Source organism: Protopterus annectens, chromosome 4.part0 (assembly GCF_019279795.1).
Source record: "Protopterus annectens isolate FY-2018-M chromosome 4.part0, PAN1.0, whole genome shotgun sequence".
Classification (NCBI taxonomy): domain Eukaryota; kingdom Metazoa; phylum Chordata; order Ceratodontiformes; family Protopteridae; genus Protopterus; species Protopterus annectens.
Window position 1 is genome coordinate 903,933,038 of NC_056733.1, and position 13,105 is coordinate 903,946,142.

Genomic DNA, 13,105 nt, shown 5'->3' on the forward strand with positions numbered 1-13,105 from the left:
AGATGATAAAAGATTGTATGTTAGACCATATACTTTCAGAACTGTAGCATTAAAGATCTGAATATCATGGCATCTAATGCTCCAAAACTACCAACTTCCTTAAGTCCGACTGGGAAGGAGTCTCCAAAACTATGAAAGGGAGGGCAGCGCTCTGGATATCTGGCTGACTGGTGGGCTCCTTACAGGCAGGAATCCCAGATGTCAAGACTGCAAAAAGTGAGTGGCATAATTAATATGATCTTGTCTTTAGTAGTGTTAAGTTAGGTAATGCTCAAAGAATTCAAGTTTTGTTTTTAAATTTTTCTTCATCTCTCTGTTGTTTGGTATTAAGTAAACAGTTACAGTTGAATTTGTAAAGAATGTGCATTTTTTTTTCAACTTATGAAGCAACTTACCGACAGGAAATGTATGCATCCATCTTCTCCGATTCGAAGTCAGCTTCATAGGCATCCGAGATGGTGCAAATGGGTTGATGAGGGCTCGCTGTGGTGTGAATCCTCCAGGACGGATATGCAGCATTGATTCAGCACTTCCAACATGGAAGCGTCCTGGTGCACTGGAATCCCGCTGCTGGGAATCCATCATTTGCTCCATAACTTCTGACAATAAAAAAAAAAGTGGAGATAAAACAAGATTTTAAATGTGAAGACTCACTATATCTGCAACTAAGAGTTAATGCTACAGCAAAACAGTCACAGATGCTGGGCACACAAAATGAAATAAGCCAGACTTCCAGTGTTCTCTGTGAACAAGAAAGCCATTACCAAACAGAAGGTATTTGTTCTTGACAAGTGTAGGTTTTCATGAAAAATTAGCACACTATATGAACATGATGAGCTCTGACTGTGACCTGGCTACTGCTGGCATTTACTGGTACATAGTCAGGTGTGCTCAGAGGAAACAATGTGACAGCTTTCAGTAATTCCTTGTATTTACTAACCCAATCAATCACTATCCCCTGCTGATATACCTCTGTCCGTGCAGGCACTCCCGCTGATTAAATTATCCTGCAGGTGGAGCCTGGGTTTTCTACTACTGCTGTTTAGTTTTTTATTCCTAAGGACAACGTTTAGTTTGATTCCACTATACACTGCTATAAAGTCTTCGGCTGTTGATTTTGTTAAACTTGTATTTATTTTGTATTCATTTAAATTATTACAGCTCTATTTTTTTTTGTTTGTTTCTAACTTCATTAACACCTACCTCTATACTTTGTACTACTGTTTAAAACTAACGTATGCACTGTTTTGGTTACTTTACGGTATGTTCCTGGGCAGGCCTGAAAAGGGACCACCTGGATCAATGCTCTACCCCATTAACAAACTTAAATAAATAAAATAAGATGTCACGTGAACAAACCCAGATGAGTTCTGGCTGTTCTCCATAATAAATTTCAACCTAAAAGTAACGCAAGAGGGTATTTTCTGAAGAGTTCACCATTGTAAAGACATGTAAGGAAATAATGTAGAAAGGGGAGTCTGAAGTTTCTTAGAACCCGCACTCAAAGTATATAAACAGACACTACACTACAAACATTTTACATTAAATCTTTCCCTCGTGTATTATATAATGTCTTATCCAAATTGATTTTAAAGTCTATGCCTGGAATGTGCCACTGGGGGAGCTAAATGCTAACACTAAAACAAATACCAGTTACAGAAAAACAAAGTCACAGACACTTCGCACAATGCCTTTCAAGGTTATAGAACACAGAACAACAGTACAAATACTTTTTCAGGCTAACCCGGGGGCACAAAACAAAGTAACCAACACAATAAAATGCACATGTTCATTTGGAAGTAATACATGATAAGTTGGTGTATGATGCATGCAATATCATGCACTGTAGGCTTAGAGAAAAAAAACTTTGTGACAGGTAACTTCACCTGTTCCCTTATTTTGAAGTAAAAAGACGGTATCACACAAATCACAGCAAAAATTCCATTTATCTCATTTTACACTTCGGATCTCACAAAGTTTTTAAATATGTTGTGAATGGAATGTCTTGAGACTAAGCTTTTTTAATACTAACTGCTTATTTTTGTATTATTTAAGTTGTGCAGTAAATGTTATACAAGGATTTGCTTATTTTACAACAGTCATATTTTTTTTTTACATTTTACATACCTCTCAATTGTTAATTTCCTAGAATGTCCAGATTTTTGCCTTATATTTTTGGTCCATTTGTCATAAAATTTATTACTGTCTGGCAAATCATTTGGGATTCTAAATAATGATGGACATTTGAGTTTCAGACATCATACCCTTCAGAAAATGGATGCTAATGCAAACGCTATTATTAAAGCAACTTTCGAAGTTTATTAGAGCAATATTCAAAATCTGTCCCCAATCTTGGGCAAAATACAGGCTGGGCTGTTTAAGTGACACCTTGTTCAGCTGTCAAGAGGTCCAAGCAATGTGGAAACATTTCTGGCTCTGTCCTTACTATAAAAGGAAAACCCAATATTGCCTGAGCCAAAAAGGAGATGTGATGAGCATTTATACCCTGCCTTTCTTCATTTTTGTTTCTCACTGAAAATTAAGAGTGCTGGAAGAAAATTTAGAGTAAGCGACTTGTTCAGTTTATGGAAAAGACATCTGCATTCCAGGTCTCCCATTGCTGGTATCCTGGTGCAGAATTCTGCAGTTTATGGAGAAGACATCTGCATTCCAGGTCTCCTGTTGCTGGCATTGGTTTCCACATATGCCATGCTTTACACAAATTTTCAAACAATTTTCGAAATATCTCTAATAACTCTATAGGATCTCTGATTATTTTTCATGTTATAGGTTCCCCAAGTTTGGAGCCAGCCCTTTCTTCCTTCTGTTGCCTAAGTCACTGCACTAAATGGTTTTGTGTTCTGAAGTTATCAAAAACTAGTTGCATAACAGCAATCTTTCTAAACGCATGCATATTATTTAAATATACAGTTGTTTTCCGTTTAGCATTCTGCTGCTGTTCCTCTTTTTGTTCTGTGACATTCCCCTTATTCTGTGATACTTTAACCTTTGTAAGCACCTCTAAATAATTCCTATTTCTTCTTAACTATATCTCTTTTTATTTTTAAAGTTCCTTTTTCATTTTATCCCACTCACTAGCTATTTCTTCTGAAAAAAATGTATTTCTTTTCTAATAACTTCCACTACCCATTTATTACATTCCTCCCTTTTCAATAGGAAGGATTTTTACTTCATCACCCTTCATTTTTTATCTTAGATTTTATTGGTTCATGATCTGAAATGGCTACTGGATGTGTGTTGAAGCTTTCAAATAAATATATATGTTACTGTGAAATATAAATTCTATCCAGTCTAACCCAGTTTTTGTACCTTGGTAAACGAGATATAAATTCGGACTGAGATCCTACTACTGAATTCACATCTTCTATACCAAATATTTTCATAAAAGTCTTCAGAAATCTACCCCTTGTGTTACATGTTTCCTTCTGGGTCCTCAAGATGTATCCCTCTGGTTTGCAAATCAAGTTCCAGTCCCCTCATACGTAATATTCCCTGCTGAAAGCAGATTATTTCTCCGTAAATTTTCTTAAGCTCCATAAAAGCAGTTTTTGATGGAATATAAATATGTCCAGTATAATCCTCCTCCCTTGCCAATAGCCACTTATTAACACAAATCTACCATTATTTTTTCCTCTTCTATCACTACTGGAGTCCCCTCTATTAATAAGCATTATTAATCCCTTTTTCTTTTGTCCCGGATATTCTGCTGAATTTCCTTTCTGAATCCTTTCTTTTGTCAAATTCACATGCTCATTTCTTTCCTGTCTCCTGCAGTACTGCTACTTGCACTCTGCAGGTTTTATAGTTTTATAATTCAATACTCTCTCCTTTTTGCGTATACTTCCAAGGTCATTTACATTCCAAGATACTATGGACAGAGAGGCCATTATGATAAAAAGCTATTGTTCCCACTTATTGTACAAGACAACTTAGTAAAATGTGTATTTCCAAGTTTTGTTTTATATGCACACATAAATGTTTGACTGGATGCTCTTCTATATAGTTGTTTCTTCTCATCTCCATCTGAATCTATGTCATATTTCAAAATACTTTTTGGTTTAATGAAAATCCTCAAAAAATTAAATACATTGTCAGACCACCCACTATTCCCTATAAACCTAGAACAAACACAGAAAACTATGTACATTTTTAACAGATGAAGTTTAACTCTCCAGATAGCCCCAAAATGACAGATGCACCCACAGACATAACCTGATCTAAAATTAAGGTTTCTCATGCTAAAGCACATGTTATAGCCTGTGTTCCCATTTACACAGACTGCTGTCTGTTCTTTTTCTTACCTCTATTCAAACCAAGATGTGAAAGCAGCTTGTTTGCTTTCAGAAAACATTCATTTTAACCCTAAAGAAAAGGTGTGCTGGCCAGTTTTAAATAAAATTAAATTATGCACTGTTCTATTAAATGCATTAAAGTAGGCTGCTGGGGAAGTCACTATCTCTTACTCACTTGCCACAATTTCAAACTTTATTTTTCACTGAACTGCTTGCCATTATACCTTTAAATGTAGCATTTCCCTCGGCAAAGACTAATCAGAACTCTGAAGATTAACTGCTTGCACATGTAGATAGCTTATTTCCATGTAAATGCAGTCAGCAACAAAAGAAAACAGCTAACAACTTGCAAATGCTTGATGGGATCTTTGTAAATTTCACTCAGAACAGAATGTACAGAATTCACCTAGCTAACTGACTACAGCTGCAGACTTTGCATCTGTCACTAAACATTTGCTAATGGAAAAAAGGCTAATAACTTTGCAGCTGCAATAAGATTAGCATTTTTCATGGCTTTCACCATTTTGTCTTATTTTTCAAGCCTATTTGTTACAAAAAAAATCATAGCTTAAGCCAAGGACATTAATTTAGACATCTACCCTTGTAAAAACAATGGAAATTATCATCTTAGTTCTATATATATAATATAATCGGTACACTTCCACATTCCACCCAGCAGCTCTGATCACAGCATTATATTGAATTAAATGTGCTTATGTTCAGCCTTTCCTCTTGGTTATACTGTATTTCTCACACCAGTACTTTCTAATCACATAAAAGTGTCACTGAAAGGATTGCCCCCCCACACACACAGACATTTAAAATACCCCCAAATTCACACTTTATAAAACTGCTCTACATTATAATATGCAGTTTATATCATAATCACAGAAAGTCTTGAATGGTTGGAGGGTCTGGCTTTTTCCACCTCCTTGTGATACACTTCTTGTATATCAATGTTAATGCTCCAGCAGCATATAATCCAATTCTGACAAATTAGCAACACACCTCTTAACAATGAGTACAAGGTTGCTTTCAGCCAGCTGCCTATCTGCAAATGACCTACAGACAGAGCCCAACACCTGTATTTTAAATAAATTTTTTTTTTGCATTACAAAAAAGTGTTTCCTACTACCTATCTCAGGGCTTCTGCATTTCCAAAAATATGGGGCCCTAGTAGGACACATTTTATATAACCTCTCCTAAGTGTTAAAAATGTATACAATCACTGAAAGCCAATACATGACAATTTCATGAAATTCTAACATACCTGTGATTCATATTTACCCCTTCTTTATACCTTATCTATGCTCCTCCTACTTACTGTCCAGCCTTTCACATTCCACACAGTTGACCTTGGCCAGTTTCTGGTATAAGCTACTTATTATCTGCTTTGTTTTTGGCTTTACTAGATGTTGCTTCCATAAACTATCCAACCACCTCCATCAGGGACTCCACCTGGCAAGTACCAATTTTCAGTTTCTTATGCCTATCCCTTAGATAATAAATTCATAGGCAAGTACTAGACTATCTGACCTTGTGGGCCATTTTAAGCCTAGCCAATTTCCCTTCTTGTGCTTGATTTAGCCTATTCTATTTGGTGTTAAGATTGCCCTTATCCGTCCAATGGCCGATAAGCAAATACTACCCCTAGTGAGAATAACTAGGATCATATCATAGATAATTTGAGGGGGATCCATGACTGGGATAATGCATTTAGAAGCTGCCTCTGTCCATTAGTAGTACAGCGGCTGTCCTGGTGTAAATTTTCTAATACCCATCCGAAGATCCACGTTGTGCTAGAACATGGACAAGAATGTGTTTTTTTTTTTTTTTTTTTTGTGGATGGGGAGTTTGTACCAGAACAGTGGTATCCTGTGCAACATATACCTGTTCCTCCTAACCATTCTGTTGATGTTGCACAAGAGGTTTAGATCCCAAGACAGAGTATTTATGATGCCATTTGACTTGCTGATGTGAAGTAGGTCCATCAGCTACTGAGTTGGTGGATGCCTTGTATGCCATATACAGGTCACCTCTTACTAGTCTGCAGGATACAGAGTATAGTGACAGGGCTTTGAGTCGGTCCATGTAGGCTATATTGTTTAGGCCTTGTCTCCTACCAGTAAGGTAGCTCTGTGAGGGTACCAGTTGTTGCATGTGTCTGGACAGACATATGCTAAAGGAGGCATTGTAATCGACTGGCCTAATGAGGGCTGAGTAAAGAAGGACAATGGCATTTCTAGATCTAGAAACAATCCCTTTGTTTAATAGCTGCACAATATTGAAGGACATTCTCATAACAGTGGACACATGTTGGTCAAAAGTTAGGTTAGTGTCCAGATTAATTCCCAAAACCTGAACATCTGAGTCAACACTTAGGGCCATATTGTCAATGTGGTAGTTCTCCAGGACAGATAACTTCCCAAAGGATACAATAATGCTGTCTTCTGGTATTTAGTCTCAGTCCATTACATTGACACCGGTTATTTGTTTGGGACAAACCTTCATGTGGGATCACTTGGGTATTCAATGACTACTCCCAGCTTGCAGTCATCTGCAGACTTAACCTAGGCCCTCTGGCATTGGCTTTTTGTTTAAAGAAATACATTCCAAACAAGAAAGAACCCAAAACTGAACCCTGTGGGACTCCACTTATGACTGGTCTTTTTGTGGTGGTAGCTTCCCCTATTTTGATCTCCTGTGTCCTATATATGAGCCAGTTGGCAAACCAGAGGGTGGCAGGGGGTTTAATCACAGTCTATTTAGCTTTACCACCATGCCTGAGTCAAGGATTATCTCAAAAGCTTTGGCCAGGTCAAGGCATGTGGTGTGCACTGTTTTAGTTTCATCCATTGCTTTGGTGACCTTTTCAAAAAAAGTTCACCAAGATGAGTAAGCATGACCTGCCCTTGATGAATACAAACTGAGTGTTTGGAGGTCCCATATGTCCTTACTGAAGAATTTCATGGTAAGTCTTTTTTTGGCTTTGCATATGAAGCTGGCCAGACGTGGGGGTCTGTGGAAGGTCCTGTCTTATTTGCAAGGGAATGACTGTAGCTATTCTCTATTCGCCTGGTACAAAACCAGTATGGAGGAGAAAATTGAACAGTATTTTTAGGAGTGGGGCTAAACTGTGCTTCATGCTGCTTAAGATACATCCAGGGATATTGTCAGGAGCGATTGATACAGTAGTGTTAGCTTCTGATAGCACTTTTAGGACTTGGTCTTGTGATAGCCAGAGGCAAGCCAGTTTCGGATATCTCTTGTTGGAAAGACAGAGGGGAGAGAGGGGTTTGAGTTTGTAGTCTTAGTCTCTTCCTGTCAATACATGCTTCTTCTCTAAGTTTTCACAACTTACAAAGGTATTTTCCACCTTTAACTGTGTCCAGTAAACTCCTGCCAAATAGGTCTTAACCCAGTATTTAAAGTCTTCAACCTCTACAACCCAGGCTGGGCTTAGTTCAGTGTGTAAAAATCTCCTCTTTTCAGTCTATCTTAAACTTGTTCATCACCTGCACCACAATATTTAATAGGTGGTTTTACTATACTATGTCCATCTCCTATGGGTTCTGTGGACTCTTAAAAGGTCTCTGATGTAGTCCATGTCTCCACTGACACTAAAGATATCCATCAAAAATAACCTGGCAGTTTCAGTTTATTAAACAGTGAAACATCCTCATATGTACTGCCTGAAAATAAATTTCTAGGTCAGAGGCAACTAATCCTGCAAGGTGCCTGGAAAGAACAAGAATGCTCCATGGATCTCAGTGATCCTTATTTACTCAAATATGTGCTATCTGCTTAGTTAGCCCTATAAAATGCCAAGGAAGGGGGCCTGGCATGGCTTGCACTAAACAGTGCAGAGTTATTAAGATAAACATTCTAAATGCCATGATCCTCTGATGAAAATGAAGATTCATAACTCTCTAGTGATCCTCTGATGAAAATCAAGATTCATAACTCTCCAATGTGTAAAATACTTATTACAAATTTTATGGAGTTGCTCATATTTCTCATTAATTGTGTCACCCAAGGTTGGAGAAACTCAGACAACTACGTAGTTATATAATGTTACTAGGGGCAAACATCTCACATAAAGCAATTATAAACAGCAAACAGGTTGTCAGTAACACACACAGTGCCATACTATACCCATCACACACGGGTCTATATTATGAATCTTGATTTTCATCAGAGGATCACTGGAGAGTTATGAATCTTCATTTTCATCAGAGGATCATGGCATTTAGAATGTTTATCTTAATAACTCTGCTCTGTTTAGTGCAAGCCATGCCAGGCCCCCTTCCTTAGCATTTTATAGGGCTAACTAAAAGGTTGAATACAGCAAACCTCTCTTCAGCAAGACAACAGCAGCAAATGTTTGTTTACGTGAACATCTCTTCCAGCAAAAATCAAAACAGCTAATAACATTAGATGGTCAACTGTAGTTAAAGCCTATGTACCACGTTATTTGCCGTTTTGATTTTCGCTGAAAGAGAAGTTCACATAAACATTCGCTGTTCTCGTCTCGCTAAATAGAGGTCCACTGAATTCTAGCTTTCATGTTGTAACATAGACCCATCACACACAATAAAGACCAAACACTTACATCTACATAGGCTCTTAAAGGTCACCTAACTAAAGCAAAAAGGTCTCCTCAATGTAACCTAAGACATAACTATTCTCCAGCAACCCCACAAATGCTTAACTCGGGCAGCCCCCACCATTAAAGCATACATCTAAGGCTCTCAGTGTCTCACATCAAAAGCCCATCTGCCAAAACTCCACACAATTCCAAATGCTAGAGATAAGTGACCGCACATTGAGACCTACACAGGCCTATCGCGTGTCAGAATTTGCCATATCATGTGTGCACTCAAGTCCTTGTACCACAAGGACTTATACAACAGTCATAGTACACATGGGTGTAAATGACTTCAAACACAACTCCTTGGATCATATGAAGATGGGAATGATGACACACGTGGAATATGTGAGCAGGGCAGCTATGAACCTAGTTAGCAGCAGCGTTTTACCATCACTGAGAACGTAGCTGCAATATAAACATAAGATTATTGCCTTCAACAACTGGCTTACCTTCTTGTGTCATTCAAGTGGGGTTAAGTACATCTATATCAGCCTGGGGGAAGATATTTATTTATTTATTTGCCTTTCATTAGCCGGGTTAGTCCAACTGGGCTGGTGGCCCATTTTAAGTGGAGACCCGAGGAGAAAAGCTCCACACAGACAAAAAAAAAAAGAATAAAAAAGTTACATTACAAGTAATGTGAATACGAATACATAACTACATACATTCATACCATACGTGGATATGAATACATAACTATGTACATTGAAGCCATAATGGAAATTGACAAGGATAAAATTCAGCAAAATGAACAGCTAAAAAAAAATACAAGAGGTAGAAACATGGGAGTATAAATGTGGATATACAATAGGGCATCAGAAAAAAATAGCCGCAGAGGCATCTTTACTGACTAAACCAAGTTGGTAGAGAGGAATACGTATTTAACAGAAGGGTTGAATTACATGGGAAGGAGATGAGTGTTTAGAAGAGTTGAGATAGAAAGAGAACAGTTATGAGGAGAGAGAAGGGGGTGACAGTATAGTAGCTAAGGAAGAGAACAAATGAGATTTTAGAATGGAGCTACTCAGTGGCATAGCTAAGGAACCACAGTACTAGTTGTTATAAAGTTACATTAAAGTAAGGAGAAGAGAATTGTTATAGTTTAACAACCGGGGAAGGGTGGCGACAGGTGCAGGAAGAAGAGTTAGCAAGGTAGTTTTTCAATTTTCTTTTGAACTAGATCGAAGATCAGATAGAATGTATATTAGTTAGGAGTTTGTTCCAGGTTTGTGATATGGAGCATTTATAAAGTAATCTGGCTATTGGTTTGCTGGCCTGCAGGTATCAAGTAGCATTTGGTCAGCACTACAGAGAGATCGTGAAGGGTTGTACAGGGATAGGAGGGTGGACAGGGAGGGACAGTTTGCAGGTTTGTAAAGTAGAGGACATGTCATTTGTAGCTGAGAAAGTTGGAGTAGTTGAGGGAAATCAAGCCAGTGTAGTTGTTTAAGGGAAAGGCAGTGATGATAGACAGACCTAACTGGTCTGCCAGGGTGGGCTGCACCTATCTCTACAAGGCTTTCATATATTGGCTAAAACCTTCTTCACCCACACAGTGTTTCTTTAAGCAATGTCAGCATTCAAAAGCTTCTGGACTAGATGAAACAAAATCTGAGTAAGATAAAAGGTATTGCTGCTCACTGCTAGCCTTGATAAAAGAAAATAACTTCACATCCTACATGCTGCTTACCCTGGAATGCAATATATGTACAGTCATGTAGACCTGGTTGAAGACCATAGACAGCACCCATGAGTGGAGGGTTTCAACATCTGCCACGTGTTCAGACCCACTGCACTAAATGAAGGCACTATTGGAGGCAGCGTCTCCATAATCATATAACAACATTTCACCTCCAGGCTCGTTAAGACAGGATTATGACCTGAAACTATTCCATGTCCAGCTTAGCACAAACAAAACCCTTTATCACATCACAGTTAATTACAGGACCCTATATGTCTCTCCACTGGCCCACACCCTACTACATGACTAGCATGTAGTCCCTATACAATAATAACGACCAGAAACCCCTCCATGTCCAACTTACCACAAACAAAACCCTTTATCATAGCACAGTTAACAACAGGACCCTATATGTGTCTCCACCGGCCCATACCTACTACATGACAGGTATGCAGTCCCTATAAAATAGGCCAATCATCATTCTCCTAGGGGGACTTCAACTACCCCTCCATCAACTGGGAAAGTAATATATATCCCCAACATGTATGCACAGAGATTACCAGGCTTCATAAATACAAACTCTCTGCACCAATTAGTTCCACACCCAGAATAAGGGAGACAAAGTCCAGGACTTGGTCCTCACCAATATGGGAGAACTCTGTTCCTCACCAGTTGTAACTTCCTCTCTCATCATCAAATCAGACATAAATCAGTCACATTCGTCATAAGACTGAAGCCAGAAACATCCTTAAATACTTCAGTATTTGGAGATTAAGTTAAAACAAATCTACGAAAACTGAGTGATAACCTGCTTCCATTTAACATCCCCCTCCAATCTGAAGACCCTACGTATGAGTGGAATCCTTTACTGTCAAAATGTATGCACTTGTGAGTAGCTGCACAGATGCATCTGTTAGCCACTGAAGCAAATAAAATGCCAAATCTAAAAATAAAGCCCTATGGCAGAAGTGGAATATAAACAAGACTCTACAATAAAAGAAAAAAAATAATTGCATCAAATGATGAATCTAACGCTCAGGATGCAAATAACACTCTTGCTACACTTAACAAGGAACTCTTGGCCCTGATCAAATCAGCCAATGCTAGACATGAGGTTAAAAAAATAGTCATACAGGCCAAAGACAACTAATAAAGCCTTCTTTATGCTAGAAACATCAGAATAAACACCCAGATCTGTACAGAGCTAACAGTAAATGACACTACATACTCAGATCGTGAAGCCATAACCAGTCAAATCTTATAACAAACATCCAGAACTGCACAGAGCTAACAGTAAATGATGGCACATACTCAGAGAGTGAAGAAATAACCAGTCTACCTGTGGATAAATTTAACTCGAACTTCATCCCCCTCCTTCCTCCCTCCCTACCCCATACATTCCCAGACTGCATACTCGCATCTACAGCCCCCAATTCACCCAACAACAAGTCCTCAAAGCAATTTCCAGGGCCAAGGACACCACTTCTGTGGGGCCAGATAACATACCAGGGCACCCAATGAGCAGTCTGAAACAGACACCGTCATCCCCCTACAAAGGCTATTGAGTATATCATTCTCAAAACAAGTTTTGTGCCAGATAAATTGAGGAAAGCAACAGTTGTCCCTCTGCACAAAGGTGGGGCATCAACTGACCCATAAGTCTGACCAGCCACATCTGTAAGGCTACTGAGAGGATCGTCATGGAATTATTAAACAACAACATAAGTAACCTACAAACTCTGGACACAAAGCAGTTCAGTTTTTGTCAAAGGTATGTCCTGCCTGCTTAACTTGGCCGACTTCTTCAAAATGCGTACTGAAGCAGTGGATGAAGGAAAATCAGTACACACCTCATATCTCGACCTCAACAAAGGCATTCAACACTCTGGTATTGTTGATAAACTGTCCCAGTTAAATATTCATTCTTATGTAACTCACTGGACAGCAAACATTCTCACAAACAGAACCCAGAAAATTACCTTCACTAGTAGTGTAGCCAAGGGTTCAGTCCTTTGGACACTCCTCTTTGGCATTTACTTCTTGGAGGTCAAAGCTAATGTAAACAGTTTGTGGCTGAACAAGTTTGCAGATGACTATAAATCGGTGACATCCTAAACTCTCCAGAGGACACCAAGATCCTGCAAGGGGGCTTTTCCCAAAAACTTAGTTGGTGTTACAATCATGCATATAAATATTTCAGGAACAAACAATAATGCTCTTCTAGCCTGCCAATTTGCCAATATAACCATCCCGATAATAAGTATCCAAGTTGTTCTTAAAACTATCTAAACTAGTACTTGCTAGTCTGTTCCATACATAATTATCCCTCTCAGGGAACAATTTAGTATATCTCATATTCCTATATAATCTCCTATACAGGTTGTCTGATGATTGCTGACTACTCTTTTATAAGCCCAAACAATCCCAGAGGTAGTTGTCTCCAAGTGCCTTGTATACCAG

General features: G+C 38.6%; 1 protein-coding gene across 1 annotated transcript in view; it reads right to left on the minus strand.

Annotated features, from left to right (window-relative positions):
• The window catches only part of DEPDC5 (DEP domain containing 5, GATOR1 subcomplex subunit), a 2,513,958-nt gene that overhangs the window by 1,356,690 nt on the left and 1,144,163 nt on the right, over nucleotides 1-13,105 (minus strand). Inside the window, exon 22 of the mRNA XM_044068865.1 lies at nucleotides 396-599. Coding sequence (XP_043924800.1) covers nucleotides 396-599 — 204 coding nt within the window. The remainder of the gene's footprint in view (nucleotides 1-395; nucleotides 600-13,105) is intronic.